This window comes from Ostrea edulis, chromosome 6 (genome assembly GCF_947568905.1).
Source record: "Ostrea edulis chromosome 6, xbOstEdul1.1, whole genome shotgun sequence".
Lineage (NCBI taxonomy): Eukaryota > Metazoa > Mollusca > Bivalvia > Ostreida > Ostreidae > Ostrea > Ostrea edulis.
Window position 1 is genome coordinate 24092615 of NC_079169.1, and position 26983 is coordinate 24119597.

General features: G+C 35.3%; 1 protein-coding gene across 3 annotated transcripts in view; it reads left to right on the forward strand.

Moving 5' to 3' along the window:
* Positions 1-26983, forward strand: part of LOC125648020 (cubilin-like) — a 123383-nt gene that overhangs the window by 38474 nt on the left and 57926 nt on the right. For all 3 annotated transcript variants that reach the window (XR_007360180.2, XM_056142106.1, XM_048874909.2), the window contains exons 22-36: positions 274-439; positions 1252-1477; positions 4640-4770; positions 6057-6243; positions 10824-10984; positions 12476-12657; positions 14091-14244; positions 15333-15514; positions 17918-18077; positions 18717-18898; positions 19938-20106; positions 21259-21440; positions 21904-22069; positions 22362-22475; positions 25086-25325. Coding sequence is in view for 2 of the 3 variants with exons in the window: in XM_056142106.1 (XP_055998081.1) it covers positions 274-439; positions 1252-1477; positions 4640-4770; positions 6057-6243; positions 10824-10984; positions 12476-12657; positions 14091-14244; positions 15333-15514; positions 17918-18077; positions 18717-18898; positions 19938-20106; positions 21259-21440; positions 21904-22069; positions 22362-22475; positions 25086-25325 (2602 nt within the window). In the remaining variant the exon portion in view is untranslated. The remainder of the gene's footprint in view (positions 1-273; positions 440-1251; positions 1478-4639; positions 4771-6056; positions 6244-10823; positions 10985-12475; positions 12658-14090; positions 14245-15332; positions 15515-17917; positions 18078-18716; positions 18899-19937; positions 20107-21258; positions 21441-21903; positions 22070-22361; positions 22476-25085; positions 25326-26983) is intronic.

Consider the following 26983-nt stretch of genomic DNA (forward strand, 5'->3'; position numbering starts at 1 on the left):
TACTTGTCAAAATCTTTAGATTGCTTCACCGAAGTGTTCTGAACATGAGTTGTGCTCTTAAATGTTATAATTTCAGTAGCCCCCATGACTACAAAGTTATTGAGCTTATTTGCAACCATGTGTATACCTGCATATGTGGAAGAATATGAAGATAAATCAAATTTAAATGGATTTTGTATTCAATTTATTTTTGCATTCCATCCTCTGATAGTATGATAATACTTTCACAAAGCTTCACTGCATGAAGTGAGTATTTCTTGATCATTGTTGTAGGTATATGATGGAGGCAGTATTCAATCACCCCTCCTCGGTCGTTTTTGTGGCCCCCAGATCCCAGAACCCATTGCGTCCACTCAGAACATGATGACAGTCAGATTTGTCACAGATGGATCTACACACAACACAGGATTCATGGCAGCATACACATCATCAACTGCAGGTCAGTCAACAAAATAATCCTCTCAGCTCTACCCATGTAGTGTCAACACCTTTATCAAGGTGCAAGTTGTAAATCTGTAACTTAGAAGGGAACAGTCCGGGATTGGAACCTGGGCCTGGTTCGTTGCATTTTCTCCCTTCCTATTACATTTTTGCTGTAGACCAGTCCCTTCAGGGGATAAATACCCTGTGTTGATGTCTTCAAGATGTAAAGATATTTAAAGAGGAAGGAATATGGCAGTCAGACGGGTGAAATTGCCGGTTGTCAGATAGCTCAGTTGGTAGAGCATTTGACTAGAGATTCAGAGGGCCTGGGATCGAATCCCACTCTGATCTCTCCTGTTCCTGTTACAAATCACTAAAATTCACCAATAAAAACAACAGGAAATTTTTGATAAATAAATTTTTATTTTTTGTATGTTGAAAATTTAGCATTTATTTAGGTCAATGAAGATTTTGATGCAATTGTAGATAGTTTGATCGGTGTTTTCTGTGATTTATACATTGTAACTGTGCACATCAGGTAAATACTAATTTTGAGAAATAAAAATTCCATGAAAAGCACAAGAGAAATCCTGCCGAAAGAATTATACAAACATAATTCAAGCTGTATAGACATTAATTAGGTCAATCCTACATTAATTAGGTCAATCCTGTGAAAATATTTACATTCACTGTAAATTCAATACATTCATATGTCAAGATGCAGTGTGAGTCACAGCAAAGAGTGATTGGTATTTTGGATGTGTACAAACCTTTGAGTAACAATGTCGTTTATGTATTGATATTGACATGATTTATTCTGATTTCCAGGATGTGGAGGAATGTTGACAGATGAAACAGGAAGTATATCCAGTCCTGGTCACCCGAACGTTTACCCACATGGTGTGAACTGTTCGTGGACAATACAGGCCAGTCCGGGGTTGGTGGTGCGACTTTCGTTCCATGCTTTCAGTATAGAATCCAATCCTGACTGTCAATACGATTACGTAGAACTGTACAACAACTACACAGCTAGTCCCAACAGCCTGATAGATAGGTTAGTAAAGTTAGCAAATAACTACACAACTAGTACCAACAGCCTGATAGATAGGTTAGTAAAGTTAGCAAATAACTACACAGCTAGTCTCAATAACCTGACAGATAGGTTAGTAAAGTTAGCAAATAAATACACAACTAGTCTTAACAGCCTGATAGCTAGGTTAGTGAAGTTAGCAAATAACTACACAACTAGTCTCAACATCCTGACAGATAGGTTAGTAATGTTAGCAAATAAATACACAACTAGTCTTAACAGCCTGACAGATAGGTTAGTAATGTTAGCAAATAAATACACAACTAGTCTCAACATCCTGACAGATAGGTTAGTAATGTTAGCAAATAAATACACAACTAGTCTTAACAGCCTGACAGATAGGTTAGTAATGTTAGCAAATAAATACACAACTAGTCTCAACAGCCTGACAGATAGGTTAGTAATGTTAGCAAATAAATACACAACTAGTCTCAACATCCTGACAGATAGGTTAGTAATGTTAGCAAATAAATACACAACTAGTCTCAACATCCTGACAGATAGGTTAGTAATGTTAGCAAATAACTACACAACTAGTCTTAACAGCCTGACAGATAGGTTAGTAATGTTAGCAAATAACTACACAACTAGTCTCAACAGCCTGATAGATAGGTTAGTAAAGTTAGCAAATAACTACACAACTAGTCTCAACATCCTGACAGATAGGCTAGTAATGTTAGCAAATAAATACACAACTAGTCTTAACAGCCTGATAGCTAGGTTAGTAAAGTTAACAAATAACTACACAGCTAGTCTTAACAGCCTGATAGATAGGTTAGTAAAGTTAGCAAATAACTACACAGCTAGTCTTAACAGCCTGATAGATAGGTTAGTAAAGTTAGCAAATAGCTACACAACTAGTCTCAACAGCCTGATAGATAGGTTAATAAAGTTAGCAAATAGCTACACAGCTAGTTCCAACAGCCTGATAGATAGGTTAGTAAAGTTAGCAAATAGCTACACAACTAGTCTCAACAGCCTGATAGATAGGTTAGTGAAGTTAGGGCTATTCCAGAAATAAATACATGGGGGTGTCGGGAGGCAACTTTTGTATATACCAAGCACCCATAAAAAAAAATAAAAAATTACCCCATGACCCATCAAATTAATAATCTCATTTTACAATGACCCATCTAATAAAAAAAAAACTAACCAGACCCACCACAAAAATATTTTTAAAAAATGAAAACGGTACAAATCTCGCGAGGTTTTCGGGACAAACATTCTAGTCAATGACGCGGTAATGCCTGTGCGACATTGTATCACAGTAGTTCTGAAGAAACGATGTCACATCAACAATCAAAGGCATCTATGGCGGGAATGTTGGAAAGATTGGGAGTTCAAATGATGCTATTATCATGAAATGGGTATGGATATGTTTTTCCACGAATCGTTCGTCTTCTAATGGAGCCCGCGCCCGGAGGCCTCTGTCACCATCACACCGACTGATAAATATAACGCATCGGTACCCTCGTATAAATCAACTAAGGTTTGCCTATTTTTATTAGAAAACGGAATACCTATTGGTTTCAAAATATTCCCAAAATCGATGCACTGTAAACTGTAATAATCTACAGAACCGAGTTCGCCGCCATCACGTCCAAAGGGACCCTACTAAACGCGCCTCTAATTTGAAGAGTGCCGTAATGGAAAGTTATGCGCTTCAAAGAGCGACAACTCGAATAGTCTATGTTACTTCCGATTTCCGATTTCGAAAGCAGCATTTTGAAAGCACGTTTTCAATTTTCCCTCCGACATTTTGTAACCAACATGACAAGAGCGACAATAAAAATATTCTGAAAACTCAACACCCACGTGGCACAAAATAAAACAATAGAAACTACCCACTACCCATAATAAATATTTTTTTAACAGTCCAACCACGGACCAATTAAAATATGAAAAAATATGACCACCCACACAAAAAAATATCGTTTGCCGCCCGACCCCCCCATTTGATCATTTCTGGAATAGCCCTTAGCAAATAACTACACAGCTAGTCTCAACAGTCTGATAGATAGGTTAGTAAAGTAATAAAATAGCAAATAACTACACAGCTAGTCTTAACTGCCTGATAGATAGGTTAGTAAAGTTAGCAAATATCTACACAGCTAGTACCAACAGCCTGATAGATAGGTTAGTAAAATTAGCAAATAACTTAGAAGGAATTCCTTCAATCTAATTAAAATCAGATCCTAGGATACGCTCACAATTGTTATAATAGGATCTGACATAACCCCATTGTCCGCATGACCTTTCGCTTGGAATATTCATGAGAACTATCAGCCAGTCAGATTGCGCCATACAGACAATGATGGCTATTTAGGCGGTTCGTTGCAATTCGTAAATAAATTGCTGTAATCTCTCTCCCATTAAGTTTATTCCACACTGTAAAATTGTATATTCTCGCATAACGAATTTTAAACTTTTGCAATAATGCCTAATCTATTCTGTTCATACAAACAACAAAACATAAGATATGAAATACACCCAAATTGAATTAATTGTGAATTCCGATTTATGTATGAATAGGGATGGGTACGATTTGAATAGTTTTCAAGATGGTTTACGTAAATAACGTGAGGAATATAATGCCAGTTGACGTAAACGGTGCATTGTGATGTCGCATCTAGCTGCGATGTTTTCTTTCAAACCAAACAATCGCAGCCATTTTCCTTGAATTGTGAACACCGACGATTTCAAAACCGACGCGCTGATTGGCTAACATAAAGTTCATCTGAACATAACCCCTAATCGGGTTATGTCAGATCTACTTGCGCAGAGTATACGACGCGGATCTAAGAAGTCTGATTTTAATTTGATTGGAATGCCTTGGGACAGTAACATCCAATTATCTTACCAAGGAAATCCTAGGGACATCTACATCCAAATTCCTTACACATGTATCGGTATAAAGGTGGAAGTTATCTATGTTTGATAGGAATTTCCTGTAGTATTCACCTATTTGATATACTTATTTCAGAAGTGATACATATGTGTATGTATTATATAGTATTGATAAGAAATATTTTAATATGAAATTTGCTCCCTTCTCTCCCCCCCCCCTTCTCTCTCTCACAAACACACACACACACACACACTAGAATGTTTTGTCATCTGTTTTAGATTCTGTGGCTCCGACATGCCCCCTTCCATTACCTCCTCCTCTAATTTTCTGACTCTGGTCTTCGTATCTGATGAGAGCCTGGCGTACGAGGGATTTTCAGCCAGTTACATCACTCTGAATGCCTCAACAAGTAAGTTGGTTATATAGACAGTTGAAATTTTCTGAACATGTGAACAGTTGAAGAAGTTTTTAGAAATTTTAAGACACCTTCTGAGTTGTTTTGATGAACGATTGAACATTGGACCAATGATCCAAGGTTGACTGTTGGGTCTTAGTGTTCTCTTCCGGTGAAACTTGTCAAAACAGGATAGGTCTGGTACCAGAAAGAATCTTTGGATTAGGCAGCACCCAGAATGATCTGGATAACTTGATTAGTTAAGCTCCAATGAGGCATCAAGCTTGCTTATGACTAGAGAAAGCCATGACACTGAAGCAAGGTCATTTATCAAAGGTCAAGGTCACCGATAATAAAATGTTCAAAGCATTTGTCTGGCCCATGACCTTACTGACTTGATGCTGTGATAAATGATGATCAGATGGTGTATCTTAAACCTAAAGCAAGGAATTTGACTGTTTTCACTATAGACAGTTGGATAAGATTGTAATTTGACTTTTCACTATACACAGTTAAATTGAATTGGAATTTGACCGTTTTCACTCTACACAGTTAGATTGAATTGCAGTTTGACTGGTTTTAGACGGAGGCTTTTAGGCCTCCAGTCTATTGCGGTTAACTTGGAGCTCGTTTGTATGCATTGGACACCACCTAGTGGCAGTTGAAAAAGTGCAAGCAAATCCACGAGGAAAGCAGAAGAACATGTGAAAGCCTGAGATCTGTCTAAAGATACAGGGAAATTTTGATTGCTATTTACAGTTAGATTGAGGTGGAATTTGCTTGTTTCCATTGTACATGGTCAGAAAACCCTTAAGTTTTAATTTGATTGATTTCACTATACACAGTTAGATTAAGTTGCTATTTGACTCTGTACACAGATTGAGTTGGAGTTTGACTGTATTCACTATACACAGATTGAGTTGGAGTTTGACTGTATTCACTATACACAGATTGAGTTGGAGTTTGACTGTATTCACTATACACAGATTGAGTTAGAGTTTGACTGTATTCACTATACACATATTGAGTTAGAGTTTGACTGTTGTCAATATACACACCAATCTTGACAATCTATTGTTAAATAGTTGTATGGGAAACTCCTTCAATTTGAAAACAGATTAATAAAAGCATTGTAAAGGTTGTCCTCCATTGTTAAGTTTAAAATATGATTATGCACACATGTTGATACATTTATTGCAAAACATGTCCCATATTTACTAGTTTGTAAACAGTGATGATATTTATGGAAAATGTTTCTATCCAGTGTTAATGAATGACTCTCCTGCCCTCTCTGTACACAGTTTGTGGTGCCGAACTGTCAGACTCCACGGGGATCATCACCAGCCCTAATTACCCCAACAACTATCCTCATGAGCGGGACTGTGTCTGGACGATTGTGGCGCAAGACGGGAACCAGATTCTTCTTAATGTCACTGACTTCACCCTGGAAAACCATGCTAATTGTAGATACGACTTCCTAGAAATAAGGTAAAGGCGGAAATAAAATAGTACATGTATCTGTGAAAATGACAGTGATTATTACAGTGTATCTGAAAGTGACGGTTAATGATTATGACGATATGTATCTTTGAAAGTGACAGTGATGATGACTAGGTTTGGGCCAATTTTCTTGGGTTCCCTAGGACTGGCACAATGGTGAAAACAACTAAAATAGGTATTAATGAAAAACAATGATAGCACAATTAGCAACAAAATATTCAAAAATGCTAGCTGATATTTTGTTTATTTTTTTTTTAAGTTCTAAGTCAATAATGTCTATAATTTCCCCCTCTATTTAGACATGAAAAGTTTGCTTTATAGTTACATACATGCATAACTATTTGCTTTTTTTAAAGAATTTTTAAAACATTGCAAGTGATGTGTATTTGGAGAATTTCAGACAATTTTTAGCTCACCTGAGCTCTCCTGCCCTCTCTCTGGTCACAGTTTGTGGTGCCAAACTGTCAGTCTCCATGGGGATGTCAGACTCCACTTGCACCTCAAAGGAGCTTTTCTGATCAAAATTTGTCCATTGTCGTCATCGTAAACTTTTCACATTTTTTGTCTTCTTCTCCAGAACCACTGGGCCAATTTCACCCAAACTTGGCACAAAGCATCCCTGGGTAAAGGGGATTAAAGTTTGTTCAAATAGAAGGCCACGCCCTTCTCCAAGGGGAGATGGTATCAAAATAGTGAAAATACATTAACGACTTTTAAAATCTTCTTCTCCAGAACCACTGGGCCAATTTCAACCAAATTCGGCACAAAGCATCCTTGGGTAAAGGGGATTCAAGTTTGTTCAAATGAAGGACCATGCTCCTTTGTAAGTAGAGATACATGTAATAGCAAAATAGTAAAAATACATTGGCAACATTTAAAAATCTTCTTCTCCAGACCCACTAGGTCAATTTCAACCAAACTTGGGACAAAGCATCCTTGGGGCAAGGGAATTCAAGTTTGTTCAAATGAAGGGCCACACCCCTTTCCAAGGAGAGAATAGCAAAATAGTGAAAATAAATTAAAATCTTTTAAAAATCTTCTTCTCCAGAACCACTGGGCTAATTTCAACCAAACCCGACACAAAACATCCTTGGGTGAAGGGAATTTAAGTTTGTTCAAATAAAGGGCCACACTTCTTTCCAAGGGGATATATTAGCAAAATAGTGAAAATACATTGGCAATATTTAAAATATTTTAAAAAATGGTTCCCACTGGGCTAATTTCAACCAAACTTGGCAGAAAGCATCCTCGGGGCAAGGGGATTCAAGTTTGTTAAAATGAAGGACCACACCCTTCTCCAAGGGTAGATAATAGCAAAAGAGTGAAAATACATCAACGACTTTCAGAAATACATGTACTTCTTCTCCAGATCCACTGGGCTAATTTTAACCAAATTCGGCACAAAGCATCCTTGGGTAAAGGGGATTCAAGTTTGTTCAAATGAAGGACCATGCTCCTTTGTAAGTAGAGATACATGTAATAGCAAAATGGTAAAAATACATTGGCAACATTTAAAAATCTTCTCCAGACCCACTTGGTCAGTTTCAACCAGACTTGGCAGAAAGTTTCCTTGGGGCAAGAGAATTCAAGTTTGTTCAAATGAAGGGCCACATCTCTTTCCAAGGTGAAATAATAGCAAAATTGTGAAAATGCTTCTTCTCCAGAACCACTGGCCTAATTATACGTTCAGGGGGGTATATAGGAATCATTCTGTCTGTCTGTCCGTCTGTCTGTGCAGATTCGTATCCGGGCCATAAATTCTTTGTTCTTTGACTTAGGCATACCATATTTGGCACACAGGTGGATCACCATAAGACGATGTGTCAGGTACCTTCATGACCTCTATATGACCTTGACCCTTGACCTCAAGGTCAAAATTAAAGTTGTTTTTTTTTTTACAATGGATTCATGTCCGGGCCATAACTTCTTTGTTCTTTGACATAGGCATACCATATTTGGCACACAAGTGGATCACCATGAACTATGTGTTGAGTACCTTCATGACCTCTATATGACCTTGACCCTTGACATCAAGGTCAAAATTAAAGGTTTTTTACAATGGATTCGTGTCTGGGCCATAACTTCTTTGTTCTTTGACATAGGCATACCATATTTGACACATGAGTGTATCACCATGAGACAATGTGTCATGTATCTTCATGACCTCCATATGACCTTGACCTCAAGGTCAAAATTAAAGGTTTTTACAATGGATTCATGTCAAGGCCATGACTTCTTTGTTCTTTGACATAGACATACCATATTTGACACATGAGTATATCACCATGAGACGATGTGTCAGGTACCTTCATGAACTCTATATGACCTTGAACTTTGAGCTCAAGGTCAAAATTGATTATAGGGTTTTGACAGAGTCATACCATAAGACATGGGTGTATCACCATGAGACTGTGTCATGTACATTCATGACCTCTTTATGACCTTGACCTTTGATCTCAAGGTCAAAATTATAGGTTTATGCCATGGATTGTGTTTGGACTGTATCTTCCATTTTCTTCAACAAAGGCATACCATATTTTTACACTCAGCAAAGAGGTAATTTATACCTATTAACAACACCCTATGGGAGATTGGGGTAAGCGGGGGATATTCTTAGTGAGCATTCCTCACAGTACCTCTTAATTTAAACCAAACTTGGCACAAAGCATCTTTAAGTGAAGGGAATTCAAGTTTGTTCAAATGAAGGGTCACACTCTTACACCCTTTGGGAGATTGGGGTAAGCAGGGGGTATTCTTAGTGAGCATTGCTCACAGTACCTCTTGTTTCAACCAAACTTGGCACAAAGCATCTTTAAGTGAAGGGAATTCAAGTTTGTTCAAATGAAGGGTCACACTCTTATTCAAGGGAAGATAATAGCAAAATAGTGAAAATACATAGACAACTTTTAAAAATCTTTTTCAGAACCACAAGGTCAATTTCAACCAAACTTGGCACAAAGTGTTCTTGGGTGAAGGGGATTCAACTTTGTACAAATGAAGGACCATGCGCCTTTCCAAGGGGAGATAATAGCGAAATAGTAAAAATACATTTGCCACTTTTAAAAATCTCATTCTCAAGAACCACTGGGGCTAGGAAAGTACAAATTTACATGAAAGTTTCCTAACATAGTGCAAATTCAAGTTTGTTACAATCATGGTCCCTGGGGGTAGGATGGGACCACAATAGGGGATCAAAATTTTACATAAAAATATATAGGGAAAATCTTTAGAATTCTTCTGATGAACATCCACTGGGCCAGAAAAGCTGATATTTAGTCATGTAAGCTTCCTGACATAGTGCAGATTCAAGTTTGTTAAAATCATAGCCCCAGGGGGTAAAGTGGGGCCACAATAGGGGATCAAAGTTTTAGATACAAATATATAGAGAAATTCTTTAAAAATCATCCTCTGAAAAATCACTGGGCCAGAAAGGTTTACATTTACATGAAAGCTTCCTGTCATATTGCAGATTCAAGTTTGTTAAAATGATGCCCCTCAGGGGGAGGGTAGGGCCACAATACGGGGTCAAAGTTTTACATACAAATATATAAGGAAAATCTTTTCAAATCTTCTTCTCAAGAATAATTGGGCCAAAGAACTTTACATTTACATGAAAGCTTCTTGACATAGTGCAGATTCAAATTTGTAAAAATCATGGCTGTCAGGGGTAGGTTGAGGCCACAATAGGGATAAAAAGTTTTACATGCGAATATGTAAGGAAAATCTTTAGAAAATCTTTAGGGCAAGCTAACTCTGGTGAGCGATGTGGCCCATGGGCCTCTTGTACACTAAGCAGTCTCTTACATGTCTGATACTGTTCTGTATAATGCTATACTTTGCAAACTGCATAGTGACACACTATAAACTAAATGTGTAATGACCTTCATTACTGATGAATAAACTGTAGCGGTTGAGTTGCTAGAGCACCTGACTAGAGATTCAGGGGGCCCAGGTTCGAATCCCGGTCTGGTCTGTTACGTCTTCTCCTTATCCTTGTTACAAAATTATGGATATAATATAGAGATTTTTCATGACATCCCATGAATTTTACAAAATTAATGATATTCATATGCATTGTACAAAATGAAATAAGTATAGGACATTGAATATTAACGAAGGAACAGTATAACTGAATACAGTTGCAGCTGTACAGTGGAAGCCAGAGTTTTGGAATTAATGCATGAATTGCTCCTTAGTATACTAACGAAACAAGTGTAATGTAGATGACCAATCCAGCTTCTTTGTGGTCCTTAATTCAGATGAGGTGACTAAATAGGGCGGTCCTTTGGATGAGACCGCAAAAACTGAGGTCCCGTGTCACAGCAGGTGTGGCACGATAAAGATCCCTCCCTGCTCAAAAGCCGTAAGAGCCGAGCATATTGGCCCAAATTTTGTAGTGAAGGTAATGGTGACATCTCCTTATGAGTGAAATATTCTCGAGAGGGACGTTAAACAATATTCAACCAATCAATACATTAACTTCTTAGCAAGGGATTTATTCAATTTTTGGTTGTGGATTAGAATAACATTTTATAAACAAAAAAGCATGATGCTAATTCCTGTTTCAGAAATGGTGGTTTTCCCAGTTCGCCACTTGTTAATACATACTGTGGCACAACCATTGACAACATCATAAGGTCTCATAGCAACAGAATGTACATACGCTTCAAATCAGACGCCTCTCAATCAGCTCGAGGATTCAGGATTTTCTACGACACAACAGCAGAAGGTATATATTCTGTGTACTTTCTACAGCACAACAGCAGAAAGTACGTATTTTCATTGACACAACAAGCAAGTATTTAGTGTATTTTCATTGACACAACAAGCACGTATTAGTGTATTTTCATTGACACAACAAGCACGTATTTAGTGTATTTTGTTTGACACAACAAGCACGTATTTAGTGTATTTTGTTTGACACAACAAGCACGTATTTAGTGTATTTTCATTGACACAACAAGCACATATTTAGTGTATTTTGTTTGACACAACATTTAATGTACTGTGGAATCATTAGAATTCGTGGTGGCTCAATTTTCGTGGAATTCATGGGTACCCCTCACCCACGAATTTACATCCCCAACGAATAAAGACAACTTAGTATACAAGAATCTTACAAATATATAAATCCACGAAATTACGTCCCCATGAACCTGTAAAAATTCAGCAATCCACAAAAATTGGCCCCCACGAATTTAAATGATTCTACAGTATACATTTAAATAATTATATACAGCACATAAGGAATGTATTTGTTGAAACAACTGACTACAACACACAAGCTACATATTTGTTTGACTTGATCCAGCAAAGAATGTACAGTGACACCTCGTCGGCTTTTGTCCAGGCTTATTTTGGCATTATATTGAGTGTGGCATTATAAAGAGGTTAACCATTTTAGTTCAGCAATTTGAAAAAAAGTGGTTGATCAATTAATAAATTATTATCTTCTTATTGTTGCCCACATAGGACAAGATTTGTAAATGCATGAAATTGTTTTGCTTTAGTTCTTATAAATAAAAACTTTGGTACATAGTGGAATGTTCTGTTCTTGTGCATTAGCAAAACACATATTAAGTAGTTTCATTTGTGTCATATTGGTAGGTTCTACGATGACTGAATGCGTTGAGTGGTTGACATACACATGTAATACGGCTTTAACTTTTTTCTGGAACACAGAAATATGATGTCACACGCATAGTGTCACACATTATACACACAAAGATCACACGGAATACAAAATTTACAGCAGCTGATAGTTTCCTGAACAATTTCATATTTACAATGTATGTCACTGCTGTAGACTGTTTGATTGTTAAAATTATTATGGTGTAGTTAATGACTTTTACATAATTTCTCTACACAATGTTGTTTTAATTTGGAATTACCTAACTCCTATGAACCCTTTCACTTTTAAGTCCTGTGAGACTTAAATGGGGCAATATTATTCATATATTCTGTATAGCAAAGAGGAATTGATTTCTTATGTAGAAATTGGATAGAATTTGAATGATATTTCTAAAGAGAACACTTAGCTTCCTCCCCCCCACCCCCCTTTCTCTCAAATACTGCTTGTATTTCTGTTTGGGTAGTGAAAGTAAAATTTTGATGAATTTATTCAATGAATGAATTTTACTCAAAATGCCCCATGAATATTTTTTCAGTTGAATTGAGTCGGTGCAGCTATCTGACCTGAACATTTTTTCTCTTTCTCTAGGTTGTGGTGCTGACTTGACCAACCCCACAGGAAGTTTTGTCTCCCCTAACTACCCTAACCAGTATTCCCACAATGCTGAGTGTTTCTGGACGATCAGCATCTCCCGTGGAAGCAGGATCCACCTGACCTTTGTTGACTTTAACTTCGAGAACCACGTAACGTGCCAGTATGACTATGTAGAGGTATGATACTACCTACAAGTTGCAACCCTGTTTGTATGTCTGTATGTTTCGGTGCAAGTCTGTATATGTCAGTAATGTTTTTATGTTGGTTTTTTGTAAGTCGATATGTTTTTGTGTTTGTATTGGTTTTTTGTATGTTGGTATGTTTTTGTGTAAGTCTCTATGTCTATATGTTTTTTTCAAATAATTGCAATTGGTCAGTGTCTGTTGTCATGTGTAAACACTTGAATATTTTTAACTTCTTGATAACCACCATTCCAATTCTTTTGAAATTTGGTAGACAAAAGTTGTAAATTTAATATTTTAAGTTTTAAGAACTCGTCTTGTTTTATATACTTTTTCAGAATATAAGAATTTAGCTTAGCTATTCAGAACAGGACATTTGTTCTAGATTTTGTAGCCCTTGGGACTAATGATACTTTTGATTAATAGTTAGGTGAGTGATAAGGCCACTGGGGCCATATTTAAAAATGATTTTAAACCGATTGACCATCACTAACAGTTAGGCCTTAGGGGAATTTGGTTGCTGCCTTTTATTTTGTGGTTCACTGGCATTTTAGGCTTTTGTTTTTGCACATTAATTCATATGTGGTAGTGATTTTGATTTTTAAAATTTTTTTTATTAATAATCATATCGATATACATCTACCATTTACTAGAAAATGTTTCAACAGAACTTGATTTTGCAAATCAAACAAAATGGATGCTGACATCTTTTACAAGATTATGTATTAGAGCTGAGTTACACATGCGCATACATGTATAGTTAGGTGTTTTCCAGTTTGTAAATGTATCAAGTTTGGAAATAAGTTTAAATTGAGAACACATAAATGTAATGCTTCTTATTGACTGTCGAAAATATCACACCCATCCGAAATATCCCCTATCGAAGAACACAACTTGCACACCAGGACACCCTGAATTCTTGTCTCCTCGCTCCTCGTGTAGACAACTTTTCTCCATCGTGATCTAGCAGACCACCTCTATTATTTTTAATTTTTTTTCATTTTAGATTGAAATCAATGAATTAAGATATAGAAAATTCTGGTTACCCCGATCTTATAAAATACTGATCTATACCTGTAACGACCCTGAAATTTTCCAGAAATAGATAAAAACTTCACCAGAATGACGGTATAAAATCTTTTGGGTCGTTGTGACTTTCTCAGACTCGGTGGAGCATTTAGGGAAAACAATATTTTTATTTTGGCCTGGGTCTTTTGTTACAAGTTGGCGTGAATACATTTATTAAGCCACTTCACCCTATCTTTGTTACATGTTGGCGTGAATGCAATTAAGCCACTCCACCCTATTTTTGCATTACATACTGCTTGTGTTTGCATCGTTTTCATTTTACTGTGTAGATTCGTGACAGCTCTGCAACCGGCCAGATATACTGCTTGTGTTTGCATTGTTTTCATTTTACTGTGTAGATTCGTGACAGCTCTGCAACCGGCCAGATACTAGCCCGTTACTGTGGTAACCAAGTTCCTGACTTCATTGACTCACTATCCAACAAACTATGGATCAAATTCCGAACGGATCAATCTGTGGGGGGTCGAGGTTTCCATGCCTTCTACAGCAGTAGTAAGTCAAAGTGATGCCACATGTTTAGATGTATGTCACAGTGGAGGTAATGTTATACCATGAGGAAGACCTTTTGATGTTATCATTTATTGGTGACTTTGGAAATATTTTGTGTCACAGAATTATAATAGAAAGTGCAAGGGTCATCCCATGAATTTGGTATGTAATTAACAACATGCATAGATGACACATTTTTAAAATTACATTTATTACGAGACAAATTCTAATTGACAAGAATATTGATGGGTTTTTTAAGAAAAGATTTGCGAGTTCTTTTTCAGTACTAAGTAAGTATTATTCAAGTCATATTGCTTGTCATTGTGACATTGTAAGTTCATTGTTACAAGTATATCTATAAATGTACGGGAGACTCTTGATAAAACTTTTAAGAGATTGAGAAATCGAAGGTTGAATCAAATCAGTGGAAATCATAGGCAAGGTCCAACTTTTATTTTATAGTAACTATATGGAAGTGTATATTTACACCATCCTGGGAATGTTTTGATGCATATTCCTGGGATTGTCATAATTAATGAAAATTCATTGGCATATCTCTAAATTATTTTTAATTCTCAAAATCACTGTCTCTTTGCAAGTCAACAAATTTTTTCAAATTTACATGGTGTGGAACAGCTTTTTGTTCATTGTTAAATTTTACTATTGAACAATTTTAAAATTAGTTATCTATTCCAAAAGTAAGCACAGGTGTAAGGGTTAAAACTGACCAATCAAACAATTAATCATCTACCCTGAAAGAAGTACAGGTGATGTGGCACCTATGTAAACACCTAATTAACATGACCACACTTGCCATAGACATTCATGGTTTATATCCATGCAGGAAATAGGCTTTATGGTTCCCAAATTTCACTTCCAGAGATCAAGGCTTTTCAGAGGTCATAAGCTCGAGAGATCAAGAGTAAATTTGCTTAGTTATTAAGGAAATATTGGGATCATGATTTCAGTTCATGAGATCGAGAACTTTGAGAAATCATAGTTCGAGCTATTGACAGTCATCTGTAACTACTTGTGAAATATGTCAGGCAGTTGATGCTTGTAGCTTTTGTTACATGTATGATGTTTTGCAGTTTGTGACACAACTTTAACAGACTACAGTGGGGTGATAGAGAGTCCGAATTTCCCCAACCCGTACCCCCACAATAGGAATTGTACCTGGATCATCCAGACAACACGAGGGAACACCATCAATGCCTCGTTCTCTCACTTCCAGGTGGAGACTCACACCTCGTGTGCTTACGACCATCTCCAGGTCAGTTAAATGATCGACTCATGGTGTACAGAGAAAATAGCAAAGGGATCAGTTCGATACAGCAGGCAGATATGTCCAGTGTTGATTTTTCCATAGTTCACTAAATAGGTTTTCATCATCATTTATTGAACAGTAATTATGGGTGATTTCGTGCTTGAAAGAAACCACAAAATTGAATGGCTGATGACAAAGCACTGATTATGTGTAAGAGAATAGAAAAAGATATCTGTTTAGAAATTTGCATATCAACAAAAATGTACTTTGACAATATATCGTAGATTTGTATATCTAACACATTAATATGTTCTCTCTCTGACAGTATCACAAAGTTTGATGTTAACGAAAAAATTCAAACCACAGTTGATGTGTTAGATCCGGAACAAATTTTTTTCATTTGCTTTGTAGTTGATCGAAGTGTAAGGCACAAATAAGCTTTTTTGATCAAAATTTGGCAGGCCTCTGCTTCAGCATCATCAACTTGTCTTATGATTTACGTCAGACTCTCCTTCATAACCCACTGTGTCAATTTCAACCAAACTTGACACAAAGTATCTTGAGGTAAAGGAATTCAAGTGTATTCAAACCAATGGCCATACATTTTTCAAACAGGAGATGATTGATAATTATGAAGAACTGGATGTTTTTGAAAATCTTCTTAGAAACCACAAAACTAATATCAACCAAGGTAGGCACAAGATATTCCTATGTAAAGGGGATTCAAGTTTGTCATAATGAAGGGCCACACTCTTCAAAGAGTAGATAATGAAAATTATGAAAAATTAGAGGAAATGATTTAAAAATCTCAAACTCCACTGGACCAATTTTGACCAAACTTGACACAAAGCATAAATGGTCAGGTCAGGATTGAGCCACAGTGGGATATATACTTTAAAAATCTCAGGAAAAAAGGCTGCAATTTTTCCAGTCAATATGAAAATTTTGTTTTCTGAATTTATTCTGTTAAAGATATTTATATTGATCTACTACTTTTAATGTAGAGTTCAATGTTATGTTAGCATTTGGGATCAAAGTTATTCAATACATCCTATTCATCTATGGAGTTAATTGATGCAGGTGAGCATTGAGGTCCATGGGCCTCTCGGATTTACCTGTGTTCCCAGTAGCAGGTTAATATACATGTAGGTGTACGACTGACTTGATTCTGTCTGTCATCTTTTCATGCCTTCTTTGGAGATACAGTGGTCAAACTGTGAGGTGATGCCAGAGTTTCTTCTAAGTACTGTAACAATAAATTTCATATAGGTCTCAAACTACCAGGAAATGGAGGAAAATTCGCCTTCAGAAGCCCGTGTTTTAATTTTCAGATTTTATTACCATGGCAACCAATTTTCAAAAATAATGTATATGGTTCTTGAAAGTACACATGTGAAAGATTTTAAAGGTCCATCATGACATCTGCTAGCCTGGAAATGGGTCGAGACAGACTCAGGCACCTGCCATCCTGGAAGTAAAAAATCAACAAAAATGAGGAAAATATACCCATTTTCAACCCCTCCTAATTCAAAAAAAAAAATTTCCCAGTATAATGACAGATATCAACTTTCAGCAAAAATCCTAACCTTTCCAACAAGGCCAAATTTGCAATAGGGTCCTTGATTCCTTTTCGAGATATTTTACATCAAAGATGCAGCATGCTCTTTTCAACTTACCGTTCAAAGTGAAAGTAGAATTGCCCGCCTAGAAGTCAAACTCTCATACATCTCACAGTCACAGTTTCGAATCCCATAAAAAGGCACTGGATCAATGTAGAATGGTCACCTCCCTATATTAATACAGATATCAATAACAATGAAACTATTTAAATTCTATAAAATACTCTTTTAACATAATTATTTACATTTTAACCCTGGTCACTTTAGCTTCGTATTGGCAATTCGCCAGGTATATTGAGACTTACAGCATTTCTTTGTACTCTGACTACATGTACATTCAATACTTTAATCATATTTTATTTGTGAAAACATTCATTTATGTAATGTGTAATTTAAATGAGAGACTAGCCATTCACAGAAATTTAGTTCTCACGAATAAACTCTTACACAATTAGAAGACTTGAGCAATGATTAATTATTCACGAAAGTTATATCTCTCTATAAAAGTGAATCCATCCTTGTATTGAAGTGGAAATACATGTAGGTCTTGCGAAATTAAAGTGATCTATTGTATGCAGTGCGGCTCCTTATTGAAACTGATTCCAGTGACCATTAGCTAGCTGTGTGTGGACTATTGTCAGATTCTGATATGTTGTTAAACTTTAAAAGTTTCCTTTGATGTTGATGAAAATTTCATCATTTTTCTTATATAAAAAAAGTTTGTAAAGATAGTCATTTCATGATTATCTATAGTTTTGGTATATTAGGTTAGTATTTTGTTAATTAACAGGTTCGTGACGGTAATTCGATGACTTCACGCATCGTTGGAACATACTGTGGCAGTGACATTCCGTCGTCCATTACATCCTCCTCTGAGTACCTGTGGTTAAACTTTATCTCGGACTTCTCTGTCGCCAGCAATGGATTCCGACTGGAATACATTACTAATGGTAATTCCCTCATCCGCGAGTCAAATATGTCATCATCTGCCAGGCAAAAATGTCATCATCCATAAGTCAAATATGTCATCATCTGCCTGGCAAAAATGTTATCATCTGCCAGGCAAATATGTCATCATCTGCCAGGCAAAAATGTCATCATCCACAAATCAAAAATGAGAAGTGCAATCAAATATGTTTTTATATATATTTTTAAAAATGTGAATTAAAAACAGTATAAAAAATAAAGGTACATAATTATATCAAAATTATTTGAAGTGTGACAGTTTAGGAATAATTTGAATTTTTGATTGAACCCAAGGTCTAATGAGCACTATTTACCTGAAAGAATTCTCTTTTACTCATTCAAAATATTGGTCCTTGTAATATTCTGATATGATCGTGGTTCCATTCACTGAAACAGAAAAGACTGTTTTGTCCGTTTTATTTATTAAAAAGATGTGTGTCTCTTCTATAGAAATCAACTAGTACTCAGATCTCTCTCCATGTAAGATTTCCCAGATGTATAGAGTGAGAATTAAAAGTTCATCATTTCTAAACTATACATTTAAACAGTGTGGTTAACAGCATGTTGGAGAATGTTTGTAGATTTTACACTATGACATACAAACGTTTGAATGTTATCAACAGGTTGTGGGGATTACTTCACACAGAGCACAAACCAGTTCACCAGTCCTAATTATCCCAACCCCTACCCCCACAACCGGGTGTGTGTGTGGAGGATTGAAGTAGCCACAGGACAGTCTATAGAACTCACTATACACGACTTCGACCTGGAGACTCACAACGAGTGTCGCTTTGATGGTCTAGAGGTACCAGTTTAATTAAAAATATCAATTATGGAACACCTAATTTACAGATTCCAAAGATTTTATCATTTTAGGAGACTGAATCTTAAGATCAGAGAGACGGCCTACACTACCGTAGCTTGCTGGTTTATCACATTCATTGTAATATTATATATTTACTAAAATTTATATGATTATCATAGTTGCCAACCTCCAGCAAGTGGAAATTTATTCATGACCCTTTTTGGAAACAAAAACTCTGGTCATAACATGTAACAACATATTTACCATATTAATTGTGTGTTTATTTCAAAGGAGCATCAGTAATGTCTAGATTGTGAATTATTTTATTTTAAAGAAGCATTGTAAGTTACAGTGGCACTTTTTTTGAAGACTGTTTTAGAAGGACTCAGATTGGTTGTGTTCTGCTATAAAAGTAGAACGAAATAGTCTCTGTTCGAGTAACTTTGCATTTGAGATCTGATAAGGCAACAGTAATTTTGAAGACTTTCATGTTGAAGCATTAATGTTTTCATGATTTTTGTGTTTTTATACGCCCGTCAAAGACAAGACGTCATTATGGTATCGCAGTAGGAACTGTAAGCTCCAGGATTTTACAACTGAAGTTAATTATAAGTTCTGTATTCATACACGCATTGTTTACAACTGCTACATGTTCATGAGGAAATGTCTATTATTTAAATTTATAAATATATCAAAGACCAAAACATTGGAAATATATCAAATTATTCTTTTTCATTTTTATGCCCCTATACTTGGAGATTTAGTGGCAAATACTTTATGGTCTGTGTTTGTCTGCAAAAACTTTAACTTTGACCATAACTTTCAAATGGATGGTGATAGGAGTTTCATATTTCCCTTGTGTATTTCTAGTGACAAGACATTTCCTTTGGTACCAAATGTTTTTGACCTCATGGCCTTGGAGTTTGGCCATATAGAGGCATTAAAGGTTCACAAACACATCTTGTTAATACATAATTATAAGAATAACTTAAATTTTTTTTAAATTCCAAAACAAGAAAACTTACATTGTTATGTTCAGGTTTATGCTGGTCGTGATACTTCAGCACCAAGGCTGGCTCAACTTTGTCACAAGCAGACGGCAGCTCAAGTTCTCACTTCCACAGGAAATCTGATGTACATCATGTTCCGCAGTGATATCAGCATCAATGGGAAAGGATTCCGAGCATCATACAAAGCTATCACGGGAGGTAAAATCTGAATGCAAACGGTATACATTATCCATGTCATGTGGCATGATGGAACGAGCATGGAGGGAAACTATGGCGTAAGAATTTGTTTTTATGATTGACAAACAAAATGTGGAATCAAAATATTGTAAGCATATAACTTGCTCTACATCAATGAAATGTGAAATGAAAGCTGAAGAAAATTGATTTATGTGTGCACATCTTATAATATTTAGGAGAGCTTGTAGTATTTTGTGTATTCCCATTTTTAAAAATATAATTTCATCTGGCTTAGAGCATGTCTGTTTGTCTTTCTTACACTTGAAGCATTTTCATCTTCTCATGAACCACTGGGCCAATTTTGATTAAAATGGGTACAAAATGTCTTTGAATAAAGGTAATCCAAGGTAATTTTAAGGATTCTGCTCCCTTCCAAGGGGAGATGATAATCAAATAGTGAAAAAAAGGTGGAGTGGTTGAAAAGTATTTTTCGCAAGAACTATTTTTACCTTATGAAAAAAAAAACTTCCTTGTGTATAATGAAGATTTAAAGAAATTGTATAATATGGATCTGATTAGGTCTTTTAAAATGACTTGCAATTTTGGAAGCAGAGTTTATATTATTTTGATGAAGGGCACATTCTTTTGTATAATTATGTATGTGTAATGTAAAACAACAGCTTTTTTTATTCATTGATGAAAGATTATTTAAAACCTACATTGTACCGGCATGACCAGTATGGGGCCATTTTATGTTCGTCATTAATCAAATGCAAGGTGGCAGTATTAACTATTGTTTTTGGGAGTTGAACTATTGTTATTTTAGTACTAGTGGTATTGCATGTACATGTAGTTGAAGGTAGCATGGGAAATTGTCATTTTGTTAAAAACTCTGTCAATTTAGACACAGCTGAGGTTTATTCACATTTTTTGGAGTGGCAATTTAATGGGCAAATTAAAAACTAAGTGAACATAAATTCCTTTATCAATACTACAAAGTAGCAAAAAATTACTTCGGTACAATTTACAACTGGGCAAAATCATTTTTGATTCACCTGGGAAGAAAATGACATGGGGTAGGATTTCCCTGTATAATAATTATTTACTAGATCATGTCCTACTCACAGTCCTGATAAAACACGCTCAAGGAACTGTCCTGTGGTTTTGTTTAAGGTTGTGGTGGAAACTTCAGCACCCCCACAGGGACTCTGATGTCTAAGAACTACCCCCAGAACTACCCCCACAACACCGACTGTGAGTGGTTGATTACAGTCCAGGAAAGCAAGACGGTAGTCCTGACCTTCGAAGATTTTGATGTAGAGAGCTCATCTGGCTGTGGATATGACTATGTGGCTGTAAGTTGTTTTACACACACACACACACACACACACACACACACCCCACCCCCACCCCCCCACACACATCCAGCCAAGTTAAGGTTACATATACATGTAGCCATGACTGGCATCTCAAAGTATGCTGTTTCTTAGACTGTGTCTATAGTGTGTTTTTACTTCTGATGTAAACAGACATGTGAATTGCATTCTGCACATGCCTCATAACATATTTGTTTTACATTCATCCATTAGATACATTGAATAAAATGACACATTGAAGCATCAATCTATTTGTTCTTCATATACATGTATATGCTTGCATATAAAATTGATAAAAGTTTCCCTTTCTAAAAGAACAATTCCAGCTGCTAAACATAAACTATTTATTAAGCTATGTATACGTTCCTTGGTGCAATGCAATGAACGTAGGGGTATATTCTGCTGTTTTATTTATTAAATGAAAACTTTGATTGATTAAAAGTTGTATGATGGGGCTATTTACTCTAACACAACGGAGCTGATGAAACACTGCGGGAGGTCACTTCCTGTTCCTGTCATCTACAGAAGCAATGGACGGAACATGTATGTCAGAATGAGATCAGACGTGTCTCTCTCTGGACGCGGCTTTAAGGCGCAGTATGTCACAGGTAGGGTCTCATTTTATTGAACAGGGGACACCTGAATAAATTTAAAACAAGACTTTCTATGATATTTAAAAATAGATTTTTTATACCAATGAAAAATATTTTTTTGTTATTTAGCTTTATTGAGAAAATATCAAGTATTCTTAAGGTAGCAATTAGGGAAGACAAAGTTGTGTAAATCTAAATAAATAGTGGCATTATCTTATTCATTGGACTGAAATTTTGTTATGAGATTTTAATATTAAGTAATTTTTCAGAATTCTGAAATTTAAATCTGTCTATTTGTTGTTGGAAGGCTGTGGTGGAACTCTAAATGGAGAAGAAGACGGCGTCATCATATCTCCAAATTATCCTAACTCCTACGACAGGACGAATAACTGTACTTGGACAATTGTGGCTGACCATTCCGGTAACACCACAGAAAATAATTCCAAACATTGATATTCAGGAAGTTCTGCACATGTAGTAGTATTTTTGACCCATTTTGCTATTCAATGCCCTTTGTGGAACAGATAGATATTTAACAATGATTCATAAGATACAACAGAATAGCTTTATAGCAATGATTCATAAGATACAACAGAATAGCTTGATAGTAATGATAAGATACAACAGAATAGCTTGATAGTAATGATAAGATACAACAGAATAGCTTGATAGCAATGATTCATAAGATACAACAGAATAGCTTGATAGTAATGATAAGATACAACAGAATAGCTACAGAATAGCTTGATAGCAATGATAAGATACAACGGAATAGCTTGATAGCAATGATTCATAAGATACAACAGAATAGCTTGATAGTAATGATAAGATACAACAGAATAGCTTGATAGTAATGATAAGATACAACAGAATAGCTTGATAGTAATGATAAGATACAACAGAATAGCTCGATAGTAATGATAAGATACAACAGAATAGCTCGATAGCAATGATAAGATACAACAGAATAGCTCGATAGTAATGATAAGATACAACAGAATAGCTTGATAGCAATGATAAGATACAACAGAATAGCTTGATAGCAATGATTCATAAGATATAACAGAATAGCTTGATAGTAATGATAAGATACAACAGAATAGCTTGATAGTAATGATAAGATACAACAGAATAGCTTGATAGCAATGATTCATAAGATATAACAGAATAGCTTGATAGCAATGATAAGATACAACAGAATAGCTTGATAGTAATGATAAGATACAACAGAATAGCTTGATAGCAATGATAAGATACAACAGAATAGCTTGATAGCAATGATTCATAAGATATAACAGAATAGCTTGATAGTAATGATAAGATACAACAGAATAGCTTGATAGCAATGATTCATAAGATATAACAGAATAGCTTGATAGCAATGATAAGATACAACAGAATAGCTTGATAGTAATGATAAGATACAACAGAATAGCTTGATAGCAATGATAAGATACAACAGAATAGCTTGATAGTAATGATAAGATACAACAGAATAGCTTGATAGCAATGATTCATAAGATACAACAGAATAGCTTGATAGCAATGATTCATAAGATATAACAGAATAGCTTGATAGTAATGATAAGATACAACAGAATAGCTTGATAGTAATGATAAGATACAACAGAATAGCTTGATAGCAATGATTCATAAGATATAACAGAATAGCTTGATAGCAATGATAAGATACAACAGAATAGCTTGATAGTAATGATAAGATACAACAGAATAGCTTGATAGCAATGATAAGATACAACAGAATAGCTTGATAGCAATGATTCATAAGATATAACAGAATAGCTTGATAGTAATGATAAGATACAACAGAATAGCTTGATAGCAATGATTCATAAGATATAACAGAATAGCTTGATAGCAATGATAAGATACAACAGAATAGCTTGATAGTAATGATAAGATACAACAGAATAGCTTGATAGCAATGATTCATAAGATACAACAGAATAGCTTGATAGCAATGATAAGATATAACAGAATAGCTTGATAGTAATGATAAGATACAACAGAATAGCTTGATAGTAATGATAAGATACAACAGAATAGCTTGATAGTAATGATAAGATACAACAGAATAGCTTGATAGTAATGATAAGATACAACGGAATAGCTTGATAGTAATGATAAGATACAACAGAATAGCTTGATAGCAATGATAAGATACAACAGAATAGCTTGATAGTAATGATAAGATACAACAGAATAGCTTGATAGCAATGATTCATAAGATACAACAGAATAGCTTGATAGCAATGATTCATAAGATATAACAGAATAGCTTGATAGTAATGATAAGATACAACAGAATAGCTTGATAGCAATGATTCATAAGATACAACAGAATAGCTTGATAGCAATGATTCATAAGATATAACAGAATAGCTTGATAGCAATGATTCATAAGATATAACAGAATAGCTTGATAGTAATGATAAGATACAACAGAATAGCTTGATAGTAATGATAAGATACAACAGAATAGCTCAATAGTAATGATAAGATACAACAGAATAGCTTGATAGTGATGATAAGATACAACAGAATAGCTTGATAGTAATGATAAGATACAACGGAATAGCTTGATAGTAATGATTCATAAGATATAACAGAATAGCTTGATAGTAATGATAAGATACAACAGAATAGCTTGATAGTAATGATAAGATACAACAGAATAGCTTGATAGTAATGATAAGATTCAACAGAATAGCTTGATAGTAATGATAAGATACAACAGAATAGCTCAATAGTAATGATAAGATACAACAGAATAGCTTGATAGTGATGATAAGATACAACAGAATAGCTTGATAGTGATGATAAGATACAACAAAATAGCTTGATAGTGAAGCAAGATGTAAACACATGTCAAATATATCAAGATAAAAATTCCACCCGCTTTATCAGAGATACCCTGGGCCATCCACAAGGCTTTTAATGCTCTGGTCTTCTTTCGGTGACCATATTGCAAATTTAAATGATTATTTGATGGAGGAATTTTGTTCTACAGCTGACCGAATTACTCTGACGTTCACTCACATGGACATTGAGGAATCTTCTGACTGCAGAAAGGATTATGTACGAGTACTGAACGGAAATGACCTGGGAGCCCCAGAGATTGGGATGTACTGTGGCACCACCATTCCAAGCCCTATCACATCATCAGGGTCTGCCATCGTTGTCCAGTTTATTTCTGACAACTCCCTTCAGAGGTCAGGATTCCGGGCACTGTACACTAAATCATTGTCTAGTAAGTGTTGATTGTACACTAAATCATTGTCTAGTAAGTGTTGATTGTACACTAAATCATTGTCTATTAAGTGTTGATTGTACACTAAATCATTGTCTAGTAAGTGTTGATGGTAAACTAAATCACTGTCTAGTAAGTGTTGAATGTACACTAAATCATTGTCTAGTAAGTGTTGATTGTACACTAAATCATTGTCTAGTAAGTGTTGATTGTACACTAAATCATTGTCTAGTAAGTGTTGATTGTACACTAAATCATTGTCTATTAAGTGTTGATTGTACACTAAATCATTGTCTAGTAAGTGTTGATGGTAAACTAAATCACTGTCTAGTAAGTGTTGATTGTACACTAAATCACTGTCTAGTAAGTGTTGATTGTACACTAAATCACTGTCTAGTAAGTGTTGATTGTACACTAAATCATTGTCTAGTAAGTGTTGATTGTACACTAAATCACTGTCTAGTAAGTGTTGATTGTACACTAAATCATTGTCTAGTAAGTGTTGATTGTACACTAAATCATTGTCTAGTAAGTGTTGATTGTACACTAAATCATTGTCTAGTAAGTGTTGATTGTACACTAAATCATTGTCTAGTAAGTGTTGATTGTACACTAAATCATTGTCTAGTAAGTGTTGATTGTACACTAAATCATTGTCTAGTAAGTGTTGATTGTACACTAAATCACTGTCTAGTAAGTGTTGATGGTAAACTAAATCACTGTCTAGTAAGTGTTGATTGTACACTAAATCATTGTCTAGTAAGTGTTGATGGTAAACTAAATCATTGTCTAGTAAGTGTTGATTGTACACTACGTCATTGTCTAGTAAGTGTTGATTGTACACTAAGTCACTGTCTAGTAAGTGTTGATAGTACACTAAATCATTGTCTAGTAAGTGTTGATTGTACACTAAATCATTGTCTAGTAAGTGTTGATTGTACACTAAGTCATTGTCTACTAAGTGTTGATAGTACACTAAATCATTGTGTAGTAAATGTTGATTGTACACTAAGTCACTGTCTAGTAAGTGTTGATTGTACATTAAATCATTGTCTAGTAAGTGTTGATTGTACATTAAATCATTGTTTAGTAAGTGTTGATTGTACACTAAATCATTGTCTAGTAAGTGTTGATTGTACATTAAATCATTGTCTAGTAAGTATTGATTGTACACTAAATCATTGTCTAGTAAGTGTTGATTGTACACTAAGTCATTGTCTAGTAAGTGTTGATTGTACACTAAGTCACTGTCTAGTAAGTGTTGATTGTACACTAAGTCATTGTCTAGTAAGTGTTGATTGTACACTAAGTCATTGTCTAGTAAGTGTTGATTGTACACTAAGTCACTGTCTAGTAAGTGTTGATGGTAAACTAAATCACTGTCTAGTAAGTGTTGATTGTACACTAAATCATTGTCTATTAAGTGTTGATTGTACACTAAATCACTGTCTAGTAAGTGTTGATTGTACACTAAGTCATTGTCTAGTAAGTGTTGATTGTACACTAAATCACTGTCTAGTAAGTGTTGATTTCACAATGGAAAAGAGCACTTTTTACTTTGTTTCTGTTTGGAATATTGGAAATTGCATTATTCATGACCAAAGCATCATCTGAAGACCATTAACAAGTAATTATATAAAGTTGAAATGTCTTCTTGA